This window comes from Carassius carassius, chromosome 26 (assembly GCF_963082965.1).
Source record: "Carassius carassius chromosome 26, fCarCar2.1, whole genome shotgun sequence".
Classification (NCBI taxonomy): Eukaryota; Metazoa; Chordata; class Actinopteri; order Cypriniformes; family Cyprinidae; genus Carassius; species Carassius carassius.
In genome coordinates this window covers 31,601,393-31,618,470 of record NC_081780.1, presented here as the reverse complement: position 1 = coordinate 31,618,470, position 17,078 = coordinate 31,601,393, and the positions used below count along the sequence as shown (strand labels likewise).

The window sequence follows — 17,078 nt, the reverse complement described above, 5'->3', positions numbered from 1 at the left end:
TGGGTACCGCCCTAATTCAGCTCTGCACGAGTTGTTTGGTGTTGATCTGTTTACTTTTAGGATATTTTTACAAATTTGTGTATGCAGAGTTTCGATTTCCTCTTTTTCCCATTTTGAGAAATCTTGGGTTTTTAGAGGTCCCCATATCTCGCTGCCATACAGAGCAATTGGTTCAATTATTGATTTTAGGATTTTTAGCCAGGTTTGAATCGGAATTTCATGTCGAATTGTGTTTTTAATCATGTAGAAGACTCTCAGTGCTTTTGCCTTCAGTTCATTCACAGCCAGATTAAAGTTCCCTGTTGAACTCAGTTTTAATCCCAGATAGGTGTATTCATGGGTGTGTTGGAGGACTTTTCCTGCTCGAAAGATGTATTTATTTTCCCTACACCTGGATCTGTTTTGAAAAATCATTATTTTAGTTTTTGCGAGGTTGATTTTGAGAGCCCATGTTTGACTGAATGTGTCTACGACGTCGAGGAGCTGCTGTAGTCCCTCTTCTGTTTTTGACAGAATCACTAAATCATCTGCGAAGAGGAGACATTTGACTTCTGATTGCGTCAGGGTTGGGCCGGGGGCAGGGGAATTATTTAAGGCTTTGGCTAATTCGTTGATATAAATGTTAAATAGAGTGGGGCTCAATGGGCAACCTTGTCTGACTCCTCGATGTTGGGAGAACAATTCTGTTCGTTTATTTCCTATTTTTACAGCACATGTATTGTTTTTATACATGGAGCTTATCAAATCAAATGTTTTCCCTCCAATCCCATTCTCCAGTAGGGTTAGAAAGAGTCCTTCATGCCAGATAGAGTCGAAAGCCTTCTCAAAGTCAATAAAGCAAGCGAAGATTTTGGATTTACTTTGGTATACATGTCGATCAATGATAGTGTGGAGGGTGTAGATGTGCTCCGATGTTCTGTGTTTGGGCAGAAATCCAATTTGACTTTTGTCCAGGATTTTGTGGGTTTTGAGAAAGTTTTGCAATCTTATATTAATAATGGAACAGAATATTTTCCCCAGGTTGCTATTGACACATATGCCTCTGTAATTGTTTGGCTCATATTTGTCTCCTTGTTTAAAGACTGGTGTAATTAGGCCTTGGTTCCAGGTGTCGGGGAAATATCCTACTCTCAAAACAAGGTTGAATAATTTGATTATTGCGGTTTTGAATTGGTCGTTGGTGTATTTGATCATTTCGTTTAATATTCCGTCGATGCCACATGCCTTGTTGGGTTTTAGCACATGTAGTCTATCTGTAAGCTCATTTACTGTGATTGGAGAGTCCAGGGGGTTCTGATTGTCTTTAATCTTTTCTTTCAGGATTTCTAATTTGGTTTTTAATTCATTTCGAGCAGGATTTGTTTCAGTTGTTTTGTACAGGTTTTCAAAGTGTGTCCTCCATATGTTCCCGTTTTGAATGGCCAATTCTTCTTTCTGTGGTCTATAGAGCGTGTTCCAGTTGTTCCAGAAGTTACTGGTATTTATTGACTCTTTGCTTTTTTGCTTTTAGAGTTTGTTTGTACAGTCTAAGGGCTTCGTGATACTGATGGCGGAGTTCTTCATTGTCAGGATCTCTGTGTTTTTGATTTGAAAGATTTCGTACTGTCATTCTAATTCTTTTACACTCTTCGTCAAACCACTTCTCATTGGTGTTTTTTTGGTTTTCTTTATAATGATTTTTTCAAATTGCACATGGATGCTGATTGGTGGAATATATCTGTAATGTCCTTTAGTGCCAGATTTATGCCTACTTTATTTTGAGGATATGTGTCCATTATGAATTTGTCCAATAATAATTTGATTGTTTGACTTTCTAATGCATTGTGATAATTTACTGTGCTGTTATCTGTCCACTTGTAGGGTGGTTGCAGCTTCAGTAAATGAGAGGGCTGTCTGTGTGATTCATTGCTATGAGTTTGTCTTAAATAGAGTGTAATGTTACAGTGGTCTGACCGAGGTGTTTGAGGCCTGACTGTGAATGCTCTGAGATGCACTCGGTCAATGTCTGTGATGAAGTAATCTACAGTACTGTTGCCCAAGAAAGAATTAAAGGTATAAGAACCGAAAGAGTCTCCCCGTGTGCGACCGTTCACGATATACAGGCCCAGTGACCGACAGAGCTCTAGAAGGCTTTTCCCACTTTTGTTTGTTAATTTGTCATAATTGTTTCTTAGTTGGTATGAGGGCAGAGAGTGGCTGGTGTTTGTGATATATTTGTCTCCTTGTGTGTTGACAAAGTCTGGTTGATTTCCAGTTCTGGCATTTAGATCGCCACACATTAACACATTCCCTTTAGTCTGGAAATGGCAGATCTCATCCTGCAGGATGGAGAAGGTTTCTTCGCTGTAATAGGGGGACTCAGCTGGGGGAAGGTATATAGCACACAAGAATATGGGACGGTCTGTGGAGACAATGTCTTTTTGGATTTTTAACCAAATGTTAAATTTTCCGACTTGTACAGCTGTGATTGAGTCTATGAGGTGTGCTCTGTACCATATCAGCATCCCCCCTGACTCTCTGCCCTGAGTCACCCCTCTTATTTTCGTCGATGGGACAACTATTTCCCTAAATCCAATCGGACAGCCAGTGGACAAATCTTTAACATTCCACGTTTCCTGTAGTATTATAATGTCAGAATTCTCAATTTCTTTTTTAAAGTCTGAATGCTGACTCTTGATCCCAAAAACAGAGGACCTCAGTCCTTGAATATTCCAACATGTGACTTTCAGGGAATATGAGCTCATTAAATAATCACATTTGTTATTTCAAAACAAGACAGACATCAGTATATAGAATTGACAAATCAATAAGAATATCTTAAATATTATGATCCAAGAAAATAAATGTATACATTAGGTAAAGAAAAATATACAAATATCATATTCATATTATATAGTTTTTTTTCTTCTTCTTCAAGAAGTATAAATAATATGAGGTTTCTAAAATCTGAAATTAAAAAAATAAAATAAAAATAAACTCATATACATACATACACATCCATACTTTTTTTTCTTTTTTTCTTTAATAATAATAAATAGGTTTCTAAGAGTCTCATTTAAAATTTTCACACATACACACTCGTACATACATTTTCATTTCTTTTCATTCTTTTCTTTTTCATTCTCAATATAATTATATATATATATATATATATATATATATATATATACACATACACATATACAGATTTATTTATTTTTGATTTTTTTTTTTGTGAGTCACTAACCCATGAGGTGTGAGCACAGCAGAGTCAGCATGTGCTGGATGTTGGTGAGGTCTCTGCAGGGCGATGAGGTCGGCTGGCTGGGGGCTGTGCTGGGGCTGCAGGGGGTCAGTGATCTGCTGGCTGCTTCAGCGTAGCTCCGGCTGCCCGGCTGCTGCTCCTGCTGATGAGAAGGTGTGGGGGCTTCAGGTCTGTTCGTGCGCTGCTTTCCAGGAGGGGAACACAGAACCTGCCGTGGGCTTCCTCCGGTCAGAGGTGAAGTGGTGTCCCTGCAGTAGCTCTGTGGGGGGTCCATGATGTCGCTGCGGTGTGCTGGAGCTGCGGTTGAGTGCGATGTCCTTCAGGGTTTTGGCAAAGATGGGGACTGCCTTTCTGTGGAGGTGGACATGGTCGTACAGGCTGCTGAGATTCAGTGTGGGGTGCTGAACCAGGTGTACGTACGAACCATATGCCTGATGGTGTCCTGGTGGAAGTCCGAGCGCAGTAGCAGGGTGGAGAGGATGATTTTGGAGTTGGGGAAGTTAGAGGATGCCTTCTCAGTCACATTAATGAGAGCTGCAGCTACTCTCTCTCGCTGAGCTCGGAGGTCGTTCGTGCCGGTGTGGATGATGATGTGGCTGGGGGACCCCAGCTGCTCTTCACACAGGAGCTCCACACTGGGCCTCGAGTCTCCTCGGAGCTCTGCTGGTCTCCTCTCTGTGTCGGCTGTTTCTCCACAGCTGACCGCTGTATTGTGTGGGACTCTCTCAGCTTTCTCATCTCTTCCCTCATTACAGACAGCTGATTGCTGTACTCCTCTCCCTGTTTTATCATTTCTTGAGTTTCTTTCTTAAGCAGTTCTATTTCTTTCCTGTAATCTGCTTCTTTCTGTGTTGGATCCGTCTCCTTCACTGCTCCATGCATCTCCTCTCTCAGCTGCACCAGCTCCAGCTCCATCTCTCTGAACTTCTCCTTCATGTCACTGATGATGCTGTGTAGAAGGGAGATCTCCTCACGCTCGTCTCTGGACTGATGGCTGGACGTCGAGGGCTCTTCTGCACACTTTTGTGTATTAGGCAGAGATGGGACCAAGTCACACATGTGCAAGTCTCAAGTAAGTCCCAAGTATTTTTTTCTTGGGCAAGTCAAGTCAAGTCACAAGTTATGTCAAGTCAAGTCCTGTAGTAAGTCAAGTCAAGTCAAGTCCAAGTCAAGTCACCTTATTATTGTAATTTTACCTGCAGAATCTGATCTTAATAAAGTTAAAAGACAAGATATAAGTAACAGTAAATTAAAATAATTTGGATTTGCATTGTAAATACTCATGTTCAGTAAAATACATCATGGAATCAAACAAAATTGTAACTTCATAAAATTATTTATTTTTCACTTCTGCCAACAGAAATGTTTTACATTTTCAACATTGAGTCCATAAAACAAATAACAGCTAAACATCCAACAGACTCCTCTCTGAACACCCCCCTCTCTCTCTCTCTCTCTCTCTCTCTCAAACGACATGACGTGACATGACATTCTGCCAAGTATGGTGACCCATACTCAGAATTCGTGCTCTGCATTTAACCCATCCGAAGTGCACACACACAGAGCAGTGAACACACACACACACACACAGAGCAGTGAACACACACACACACTGTGAGCACACACCCGGAGCAGTGTTCATCATTTATGCTGCGGCGCCCGGGGAGCAGTTGGGGGTTCGATGCCTTGCTCAAGGGCACCTAAGTCGTGGTATTGAAGGTGGAGAGAGAACTGTACATGCACTCCCCCCACCCACAATTCCTGCCGGCCCGGGACTCGAACTCACAACCTTTCGATTGGGAGTCCGACTCTCTAACCATTAGGCCACGACTTCCCCTCAAACACAGTTTACATACAACATTAAACTTTCTTACATTTCTCCTCTCTCTCTCTCTCTCTCCCTCTCTCTCTCTCTCTCTCTGTCTCTCTCTCTCTCCCTCTCTCTCTCTCAAGTTCAAGTTCAAGTTGCTTTATTGGCATGACATTTGAGTTACAGTATTGCCAAATTTAGCATTTAGATACAGAATAAAATATGATTACAATAAAATACAATACAATAAAAATAGCAGCAGCAGATAATATTTCTAATATTAATAATAGTAATTATATAGAATTAAGAATATCAAATAAAACAGTTGAATACAATAAATGATCCCTTTCGTATGGTGTGTATGGTGTATAAATATTTAGCAGCTATTGTGACTGCCGTCTCATTCTCTCCAAGTATATAGAGTAGTTTCTCCGAGTCATTTAGAGACAAGAATGAAGGATTCAAAGCTTCAAACTGTGAGAAGAATGTTTCTCTTGTAGTGCTGTATTTGGGAAGTGTTTCTCATCCTCTGTTTGATTCAGCTCACAGTGTTTGCCTCTCTTCTCTCGGTTGCCAGGATCTTTTATGTCTACCAATCTCTATTTCCAAACCATGATCACTGAGTCCATATTTTGAAAGGATTTGTCTCTCTTTTAATTGCTTGAGTGATAAGTAATTTGCCAGTTTTGTGGTTCTGTTTAGGGCCGAATAACACTGGAGTTTGGTTTGGAGCTCAAATTCATTTTTTTCATTTTTCATCATAATTATACTTCAGATTTTTGTCAATTAGTTTCTGAATGTTAGGGTTGTGATTGGAGTCAGACTCAGTTTGGGTTTCCTTCATCAGGTGAAGCACGAGTGTGTCTCTCTCTCTCTCTCTCTCTCTCTCACACACACACACACAATCTCTCTCTCAGAGTACATCCGTAAGTCATTACCTCTATTACAAGGTATTGCACTTGCAAAATATAAGATTCGAGAGTCTTGTCTGCAAGCCGAGCACGATGTGGCCTATCCCACCATGTATGCGCCACCGGTATGTGAAATTTTTTTTTTTTTTTATATATTTTATATTCAAACTGAAAACATAATGTGATTAACACTCAAGTCATTCAAGTCATCGTGTCTCAAGTCAAGTCAAGTCCCGAGTCTTTAACTTCCAAGTCCGAGTCAAGTCTCAAGTATTTTATTTTTTGTCAAGTCAAGTCACAAGTCATTAAAATAGCGACTCGAGTCGACTCGAGTCCAAGTCACCAAGTCACAAGTCCCCATGTCTGGTATTAGGGCTGATCTTGTTCAGCTGAGCTTTTTCTTTAATTTGCAGGAAGTCCTTTTCAAATTGTTTCAGCTTGCCCTGAATCATTACAGTCCCCTCAATACCACGACTTAGGTGCCCTTGAGCAAGGCACTGAACCCCCAACTGCTCCCCGGGCGCCGCAGCATAAATGATGACCACTGCTCTGGGTGTGTGCTCACAGTGTGTGTGTGTGTGTGTTCACTGCTCTGTGTGTGTGCACTTCGGATGGGTTAAATGCAGAGCACAAATTCTGAGTATGGGTCACTTCTTTTTTATACAGGTTGGCTGTTATCATGACATCTGAATCTGACTCCTCCCCTTCCTTGACCTGTAGTTTCCATCCGTTACTGATGCCCTTCCTGATGACTGTGGGGTAATGCTGTCTGATTGCTGAGTGCCAGGCTTCAGGGTCTTCTGTGTGGAATATGAGGTTACTGACCTCTCCATTCCTGTACAGGTCTGCGTACAGGGTTTCTGGACTGTCCTTCAGGAGCTTCTCTTTATGTTTCTTCTTCAGGATCTCATTGGTAGCTTTAGATGGGTATGTTATAGGGATTGATTCTGTCATTTTTTAAATATTCTGACAGTTGCTGCAGGTTGTTGTTGTTGTTTTATGAATGTTTATATCTACTGGAGTTAGCCCTTATATTGTAGCTTAATTAGCTTAATTAAATCACAGTTTTTGGGCAATTCTTTCTCCAAAACAAAGGTGGTTGATTGTAGATATTTTGTGTACTCACTCGGAGTTCCTCTTTTCCTCTCTCTCGTGGCAGTTGTGGGACCTTTAAGCCTTCTGTCAGTTGGTTGTCTGCTAGTTGTCTTCTGCAGATTTTTCTTGGTTGAGTCAATGTTTTTTTTGTAGTTAATATGTTGCAGTAGGTCTTAATTTATATATTTTTATAAAAAATAGTCGTCTGTCTTGTCTCAAAACAACATTAAAAAGTAAAAAATCAGGAGCTCATTTTCATGCTGCTGCTGCTGTTGAAATGGAACACTCTCTCTCTCTCTCTTTCTCTCGCCTTCTCTCTCTCTCTCGCCTTCTCTCTCTCTCTCTCTCTCTCTCTCTCTCTCTCTCTCTCGCCTTCTCTCTCTCTCTCTCTGCTGAGTGTGAGAGGAGCGTTTGAGAGTGAATTGGAGCTTGTGAGTGAATTCTTTTTTTCTTTCTTTTTTTCTTTCTTTCTTGTATGGGTTAGTGTTAAGAAGTGGTGGTGTATTTGTTGGTTTGGGCCACGTGCTACAGTGCTTTTTTTTGCGGGCAGCATGACTGCCCCACGTATGCAAGGTTTGAGTAAACTCACGCGGCGCCATGGAGTAAAAGTGGCATCCGCGGTGAGCGTGGAAGACTGTTGCCTGGCTGCAGGAGAGGTTGTTGGGCATGAACATATCATGTCGGCCTCCAGAATGAACAGTGCCATTGTCATCTTTCTTAGCTCTGTTGAAAAGGCAAATGACCTAGTTGAGAATGGTATAGTGATTGAGAATCTTTTTACTCATGTTCTACCACTTCCTATGCCATCAAAAAAAGTTTTGTTGTCGAACGTTCCGCCTTTCATTAGCGATGAAACTTTGGTGAGAATTTTATCCCGATATGGAAAATTGGTCACACCTATTAAAATGATACCGATTGGTAGTGGGTCTCCTCTTTTGAAACATGTGGTTTCATTTAGGAGATTCGTTTACATGATCCTAAAAGATGACGAGGATTTAGATCTTTCTCTGCATATAAAAGTGGACGAGTTTGATTATGTCGTTTATGTTACCACGGACAAGATGAAGTGCTTTAAATGCGGATTAGCGGGCCACTTGCTTCGTTCCTGTCCTGGGAAAAATACGGAAAACGGCGCAGCGGCTGATGACATTAATGTTAGTGAGCCGGTCGAGGCTGGTCCGTCAAACGCTGTTCGGCCGGCGACAGAGACGGGTGCGGTGGGGACAGGTGCAGCGGCAACAGGTGCGACAGAGACGGGTGCGGCGGGAACAGGTGCGACAGAGACGGGAGCGGCGGGGACAGGTGCAGCGGGGACAGGTGCAACAGAGACAGGTGCGACAGAGACAGGTGCGGCGGGAACAGGTGTGACAGAGACGGGTGCGGCGGGAACAGGTGCGACAGAGACGGGTGCGGCGGGAACAGGTGTGACAGAGACAGGTGCGGTGGGAACAGGTGCGACAGAGACGGGTGCGGCGGGAACAGGTGCGACAGAGACGGGTGCGGCGGGAACAGGTGCGACAGAGACGGGTGCGGCGGGAACAGGTGCGACAGAGACGGGTGCGGCGGGAACAGGTGCGACAGAGACGGGAGCGGCGGGGACAGGTGCAACAGAGACAGGTGCGGCGGGAACAGGTGCGACAGAGACAGGTGCGGCGGGAACAGGTGTGACAGAGACGGGTGCAGCGGGAACAGGTGCGACAGAGACGGGTGCGGCGGGAACAGGTGCGACAGAGACGGGAGCAGCGGGGACAGGTGCAACAGAAACAGGTGCGGCGGGAACAGGTGCAACAGAGACAGGTGCGGCGGGAACAGGTGTGACAGAGACGGGTGCAGCGGGAACAGGTGCAACAGAGGGGGGGCGGTGGGGACAGGTGCAGCGGGGACAGGTGCGACAGAGACGGGTGCGACGGGAACAGGTGCGACAGAGACTGGAGCGGCAGGGACAGGTGCTGCGGGGACAGGTGCGGCAGGGACAGGTGCAGCGGGGACAGGTGCGACAGAGACGGGTGCAGCGGGAACAGGTGCGACAGAGACGGGTGCGGCGGGGACAGGTGCGACAGAGACGGGTGCGGCGGGGACAGGTGCGACAGAGACGGGTGCGGCGGGAACAGGTGCGACAGAGACGGGTGCGGCGGGGACAGGTGCGGCGGGAACAGGTGTGACAGAGACGGGTGCGGCGGGGACAGGTGTGACAGAGACGGGTGCGGCGGGGACAGGTGCGACAGAGACGGGTGCGGCGGGGACAGGTGCGACAGAGACGGGTGCGGCGGGAACAGGTGCGACAGAGACGGGTGCGGCGGGGACAGGTGCGACAGAGACGGGTGCGGTGGGAACAGGTGCGACAGAGACGGGTGCGGCGGGAACAGGTGCGACAGAGACGGGTGCAGCGGGGACAGGTGAAACAGACGGGTGCGGCGGGAACAGGTGCGACAGAGAGGGGTGCGGCGGGAACAGGTGCGACAGAGACAGGAGCGGCGGGGACAGGTGCGACAGAGACGGGTGCGGCGGGAACAGGTGCGACAGAGACGGGTGCAGCGGGGACAGGTGAAACATAGACGGGTGCGGCGGGAACAGGTGCGACAGAGAGGGGTGCGGCGGAAACAGGTGCGACAGAGACAGGAGCGGCGGGGACAGGTGCGACAGAGACGGGTGCGGCGGGAACAGGTGCGACAGAGACGGGTGCAGCGGGGACAGGTGAAACAGAGACGGGTGCGGCGGGAACAGGTGCGACAGAGAGGGGTGCGGCGGGAACAGGTGCGACAGAGAGGGGTGCGGCGGGGACAGGTGCAACAGAGACGGGTGCGGCGGGGACAGGTGCGGTGGAGGACAGAGCTGCAGTGAATCCGCCCGCGGCCGAGAGTGTGGCGATCCAGGTAAATGAACATGAAAATGTGGTTGAGGAAAATAGACCGGGTGATGTTGAAACATCGAATACGCAAACAAGTGTTAATTTACCTAATGTTTTACTGCTCGATTCGTTTTGTGATGGCATTGAAATGGAGGCAGAGCAGATTGATTTCAAAATTCCGTCGAAAAGGAAAACATCTGACGAGTTTCAGACGGTTAGAGCTAAGAAAGCTGACGTGGATGCTTGTTGTGGTGAAAGTGACAGTGAATCTTCTGATTCTAGCGTCAGTCTCTCTCAGAGTGACTCCTCTAGTCGAGGTTGTGAAGTGGAAGAAATTAAACTGTTTTTAAAAGCTACTAAAAACAAGAGAGGGGTCTGTGTAGCTGATTATTTTTCTGACACGAAGCAGTTCGTTGATAAAACCAGGTTTTTTATGTCGGAGAGTTTGTTTACAAACAAGGAGTTATATCGACTAAAAAAGATTGTGAGAAAACTCACTTCTGACAATGCCAATGATGGTAGTGAGAAAGTATAGCAGCCTGGCTAGTAATGTGGTGTGTGTTTATGGAGTGCTAATTTGTGTCTTAGTCTCTTTCATTTCTCCAAGCATGAGTGAAGTGAGTATTGCGACTTTAAACACAAATGGAGTAAGAGAAATGAGAAAAAGAACAGCTATGTTTGAAGTAGTTAAACAAAAAAGAATAGATGTTCTTATGTTGCAAGAAACGCATAGTGACTTAAGGAATGCATCTGACTGGGCTGAGGAGTGGGACGGGGTCTCTGTGTTGAGCCACAACACCTCTGTTAGCGGAGGGGTGGCTATTCTTTTTTCTAAGACTTTCAATCCAACTTCTTATCAGGTTGATGAAGTAGTCAAGGGCAGGCTCTTAAAAGTAAGAGCTATTTTTGAGAATTTTATTTTAGTTTTTATTTGCATGTATATTCCAACTGCACCAATAGAAAGAATGCTATTTTTAAATACTTTGTGTTCAGTCTTACAAAAATGCTGTGTAGAAGAATATTTATTCGTGGGTGGTGACTTAAACTGTACACAGTCAAACTTGGACAGAAACCATATTGAACCTCACTTGCCGTCTCTTAATCGTTTGATCCAGTTTGTCAAAACCCATGAGCTATGTGATGTTTGGAGACAGTTTAATGGGGCACAAAAACAGTATACTTGGACTCATGTTCGTGACAGTGTGATTTCGCTGGCAAGATTGGATCGGTTTTATGTTTTTAAGCATCACTGTAATATTGTAAAGAAATGTTTAATTACCCCAGTGAGTTTTTCTGATCACAGTATGGTGCTGTGTTCTGTGTTTTTAAACTCCGTTAAACCAAGAAGTGCATACTGGCAGCTTAATGCTACTTTGTTAAGTAACAGGTACTTTAAGAACATGTTTAAACTGTTTTGGGATGAGTTCAGAACCACAAAGGGTTCTTTTAAGTCTCTACGACAGTGGCGGGATTTTGGGAAAGCCCAAATAAAACAATTTTGTTTGCAATATACTCAAAACGTCACTAGAGAGACAAGTTTGATTATGAAAACCTTGGAGACTGACATTTTAAAACTTCTAGAGTTAGCGGAGTCGACTGATGGCCGGAGGTATTTAGATTCATTGTCAAAGAAAAGGACACAGTTGGCTGATTTATTGAACATCAAAACACAGGGGGCTCTGGTCAGGTCAAGGTTCCAGAGTGTGGACCAAATGGATGCTCCATCCAAGTTCTTTTTTAACCTGGAGAAGAAGAACGGTCAGAGCAGAGTCATCCATGCTCTGCGCTCTGAGTCTGGAGATTTATTGACAGACTTTGCAGACATTCGCAAGAGAGCAGTTGTGTTCTATGAAAACCTGTATAAAACTTAGGGCGACTACAGGAGTGACAGCGATTTTTTTCAATGACTCACCCCAGATGTCTGAGGAAGTCAATGCTGAGATCTCTGGTGCTTTGAGCATGGGCGAAATGTACAAGACTCTACAAGGAATGGAGTCTGGAAAGGCGCCGGGTATTGACGGCCTGCCAGTAGACTTTTATAAGTCCTTCTGGTCAGAACTGAGAGAAGACCTTCTGGAGGTATTGAATGAAAGCTTGAGCTGCCGTAGAGCAGTGCTTACCCTCCTGCCCAAGAAAGCAGACCTTACGGACATAAAGTGCTGGCAGCCCGTTTCGCTACTCTGTAGCGATTACAAACTGCTCTCGAAAACCTTGGCTAACAGGCTAGCATGAGCGATGGATGGTGTCATCCATCCTGACCAGACCTACTGTGTTCCTGGTAGGTCAATATTTGACAATGTTTCTTTGATTTGGGATATTTTAGAGGTCTCCAGGATGGTGAATCTAGACTGTGGGTTAATCTCATTAGACCAGGAGAAAGCATTTGACCGTGTTGAACATCGCTATTTGTGGAGAGTTTTAGATGCTTTTGGGTTTTGTCAAAATTTTATAAATTGTATTAAAGTTCTTTACAGTGGCGTTGAGAGTATTCTGAAAGTGAACAGTGGTTTATGTGCTCCTTTTAAAGTTCATAGAGGTGTCAGGCAGGGGTGTTCATTGTCTGGTATGCTCTACTCTTTGGCAATAGAGCCACTTTTACAGCAAATACGGGTCAAACTTTATGGTTTATGTTTGCCAAACTGTGTAAAGAATCTTACATTGTCAGCTTATGCTGACGATGTCATAATTATGATTAGTAGGCAAAGTGACATCCAAGTTTTGTCATGTTTACCTAAAGCTTTTAAAGGGTTATCTTCTGCCAGTGTAAACTGGAGTAAAAGTGAAACCTTACTTTTAGGTGAGTGGGCAGGTGGGAAACCAGATCTCCCTAAAGGGTTAGTTTGGGGAAAATCAGGTTTTAAATACTGAGTGTATATTGGTGATGAGGTAACAGTGCAAAAGAATTGGGAAGGAGTCATTGAAAGAGTGAAAGGCCGCCTGGATAAATGGAGATGGTTAATTCCAAAAATGTCATATAGAGGGCGTATATTAATTATAAATAATTTAGTTGCTTCTTCAATATGGCATAGGGTTGCATGTATTGATCCTCCATCGCATCGGTTAGTAAAAATCCAGGCAATTTTAGTAGACTTCTTCTGGGATAGATTGCATTGGATCCCACAGAATGTTTTATTCTTGCCTAAGGAGGAGGGTGGACAGGGCTTAATTCATCTTCAAAGTAGAGTAGCAACTTTTTGGTTGCAATTCATTCAAAAACTTCTTGGTTCAGCTGAATGTAGATGGTGTGCTGTTGCATATGTGATTTTATGTAAACTTGAGAATCTGGGACTAGATAAAACTCTTTTTTTACTCGACCCACTGAAATTGAACACTTCTGGATTACCAGTTTTTTATAGGAACCTCTTTAAGGTGTGGAGTCTTTTTGTTTTTAAAAAAACAGAGGATTCAGAGTCACTTCATTGGCTGTTAGAAGAGCCTTTAATCCGCGAAGCACGTCTGGATTAGTCTGACAGTGGACTGTACCCAGGGCTTAACAAGACACTCACTGACAGTACAATCATCACTTTGGGACAGTTACTGGAAGTATCAGGAATGGATTTCATGAATGATGAAGCAACGGCTCAACATCTGGGGATTCGATCAACCCGTCTAGTTGCACAACTATTGGTGAAGTGGCAGATGCTCCTTAATACAACAGAAAGACTTTTGTTGGCTGAGTATGGTGATGGTCGCTGTGAACCAGATCCTGAAGACTCTTTTCCTTGTCTGTTTCTTTCACCGAATCTAGAAGAGGTTTCTGGAGTGTTTTTAAAAACTGTTCAATCCCTGTGTGTAGATTTCTTTTCTTGTTCTGGGAGAAGTTTGTATAAGTATTGTGTTGTTATTTTTAACAAAAGTCTGTTAAGTAAGAAAGTTGATATTCCATAGCGCATTTTAAATTGAATGTAGATAGAAAACCTGAGTGGAGAGCACTTTATAAACCACCGTTGACAAAAAGACAGGTGACTTACAGTGGAGAATTCTTCATGGCGCTGTCGCCGTGAATGCTTTTATTTCTGTTTTAAATCCTCAGGTTGATGCTCAATGTCCTTTTTGCACTGAGAGAGAAACCATCTTTCATGCTTTTGTAAAATGTGTAAGATTAGAGCCTTTATTTTTGCTTTTAGGAGTCATTTTTCAGAGGTGTAATGAAACTTTTTCTACTGTGTTATTTATTTTGGGCTTTAAATATGTATTGAAAAACAGATTTGAATGTCAGTTGTTAAATTGTGTTTTAGGCCAAGCAAAATTGGCTATTTATATAAGTAGAAAAAAGAAAGTTGAGCAAAATTTGGGACCGAATGTAGTAGCAATGTTTTCAAACATGATGAAAGCAAGAATATTGATTGATTTTGCTTATTACAAGCAAATGGATGATCTCATAACCTTTGAAGGTATTTGGTGTTGCAACGAGGCTTTGTGTTCTGTATCTGAAGGTGATTTGTTTTTTACACATTTATTGTGAGTTGAGGTTGCTCTTAATATTTATGCAGAGTGTAATTTAATTGTACTGTGAGATGTATTTGTAATAAAAGTTTTGTTAAAAAAATTCTCTCTCTCTCGCCTTCTCTCTCTCTCTCTCGCTCTCTCTCTCTCTCTCTCTCTCTCTCTCTCTCTCTCTCTCTCGCCTTCTCTCTCTCTCTCTCTCTCGCTCTCTCTCTCTCTCTCTCTCTCTCTCTCTCTCGCTCTCTCTCTCTCTCTCTCTCTCTCTCTCGCTCTCTCTCTCTCTCTCTCTCGCCTTCTCTCTCTCTCTCTCGCTCTCTCTCGCTCTCTCTCTCTCTCTCTCTCTCTCTCTCGCCTTCTCTCTCTCTCTCTCTCTCGCTCTCTCTCTCTCTCTCTCTCTCTCTCTCTCTCTCTCAAATTCAAAATTCCAATTCAAATGAGCTTTATTAGCATGACTGTGAAACACAATGTTGCCAAAGCATCAACATATTATATATAAGTAATAAAACAAACAAACAAAACATATATGTACAGATCATGTCATATGTAGCATAGTAAATATAAATAAATAGATAAATCCAGTCGGTCTCTCTAGAGAATTAGCTGACTCTGGAGGGCAAAATGTGCTTTTAGTGCTTGATCATGAGCAGTGTTGGGAACGTTACTTTAAAAAAGTAATTAGTTATAGTTACTCACTACTTGTTCCAAAAAGTAACTGAGTTAGTAACTGATTACTCTATAATAAAAGTAACTCATTACCAGGGAAAGTAACTATTTGCGTTACTGTAAAAAAAAAAAAGTAAAAAAAAAAAAAGTTGCTATATGTCAATTATATATATATATTTTTAGCAGTTTTCACAAGTCAGTTGAAATAAGTAGAACAGACAGGTGTTCGTACATAACTTTCGAGATTTATTGCACGTCAACAGACAGCAAGAGTTTTATCCTGCACTCTTTGTAAGAAAAGTGTTTTTGGCCACTAGCTTTGTAGATGCGTGTGTCACACATTACATGTACACATTACATGCACGTTCTTGCCTTTGACTACAATGAATTTGAAGTAGTGCTTATATCTCCACCTTGAAAATGTTGCGTGTGTGTGACTGTGTGTGTTTGGTGCCGCTGGCACGTGTGTGTAAAAACACTGGCTCTGATTGGCTACCATGAAACACATTACTCTGCCTTAGCCAATCATAATCGCTTATCTCGTTATTAACCCTCCTGCTCACTCGCTGTGTGAGCCAGGGGTGCGTTCGGATTGCATATTAAATCAATGCATAGTAACGCACCACATTTAACGTTCAGTAACGTTAGCAGCATTGTAACGACGGGAAAAGTAATTAGTTAGATTTCCCCGTTACTGAAAAAATAACGTCGTTACCTAACGCCGTTCTTTTAAACGCCGTTATTCCAAACACTGATCATGAGTGACTTTTAGATGTTTGTGGATATGGTTAATAAAAGGTTTGGGGTTGATGGACGAGTTGAAGAGCGAGTGAGTTCAGAGGATGAGGTTCTGCTGAGCTTTCATTGGCGAGGAGGGCTTTATATTGCACTGACTCTGGGTCAGACTCAGGGCCGGCCCTGACCAATTTGCTGCCCTAGGCAAGATTTTACCTGGCGCCCCATGCATCACAGCCCATTTCACCCTGTCTTTGTGTTCATGATTTAGCATACACACATATATATATATATATATATATATATATATATATATACACACACACACACATTACAGCAGAACTGTTTCCCACACTCATAATAAATCATCATATTAGAATGATTTCTAAAGGATCATGTGATAGACCGGATGTCACATGTGACACTGAAGAATGGAGTAATGATGCTGAAAATTCAGCTTTGCATCACAGAAATAAATGATAATTTAAAGTATAATAAATTGAAAACAAATTATTTTAAATTGTAATAAAATATCACAATATTACATTTTTTTTGTATTTTTGATCAAATAAATGCAGGCTTGATGAGCAGAAGAAACTTCTTTCAAAAACATTAAAAATAGTAATGTTTCCAAACTTTTGGCCTGTACTGTATCCCCCAAAACTGCCCAACTGTAGAGTAAAACATTAATAAAAAAAGTGATAATAAAAAATGCGTCTTAAAACTGACATGATTCACAGTCTGGGAACTCAGAACAACTGCTAACATTAAGTTTAAGGTAAAAATAACTGCCATGAAATTATAGTATCTTACTCCTATGCAATAAATTGTTCTTTCACTACATCTCTTTACCTCTGTCTTTATCCTCTTCTCTTCTTTTTGGCACTGTATCTATCGCAGACTATGCTCATTTATAATGTGTCATGTAAATTCGGCCTTCCGTCACAATCAGGAAACTTTCACGGTGTCTAGAACTGGCGCGAGCTGCCAGGCCCGTTTCTACGAGCTGTGTGTTAACAAAAGCAGTGCTATCTACATTGGATGCGGCGTCGGGCACGCTACACAACAAATTACCAACAACTGATCGTGCGCGCTCTGTTTCTGACGCACTTCAAGCACTCGATGGATAGGGGAAGATTGAAGAGCCGGACTTTTTTTTTTGTTTTTTTTTTGCTTTATTTGGTAGTATTTCCAATTAATGGTTTTTAAAAAGTAGCCTATTATAAAAAAAATATGTAAAAAAAAAAAAAATTCACTCGTTCACTCATTCTGGCGCCCCTATGGATGAGTGGCGCCCTTAGCATTTGCCTATACCGCCTATGCCAC

General features: G+C 42.8%; 1 protein-coding gene across 1 annotated transcript; it reads right to left on the bottom strand.

The window, feature by feature from the left end:
* Positions 1–8,215: 8,215 nt before the first annotated feature.
* LOC132106014 (putative protein FAM47C) lies at positions 8,216–9,988 on the bottom strand. Its single transcript, XM_059511597.1, has one exon. The coding sequence runs from the start codon at positions 9,986–9,988 to the stop codon at positions 8,216–8,218; it is 1,773 nt and encodes a 590-aa protein (XP_059367580.1).
* Between the last annotated feature and the right edge of the window lie 7,090 nt (positions 9,989–17,078).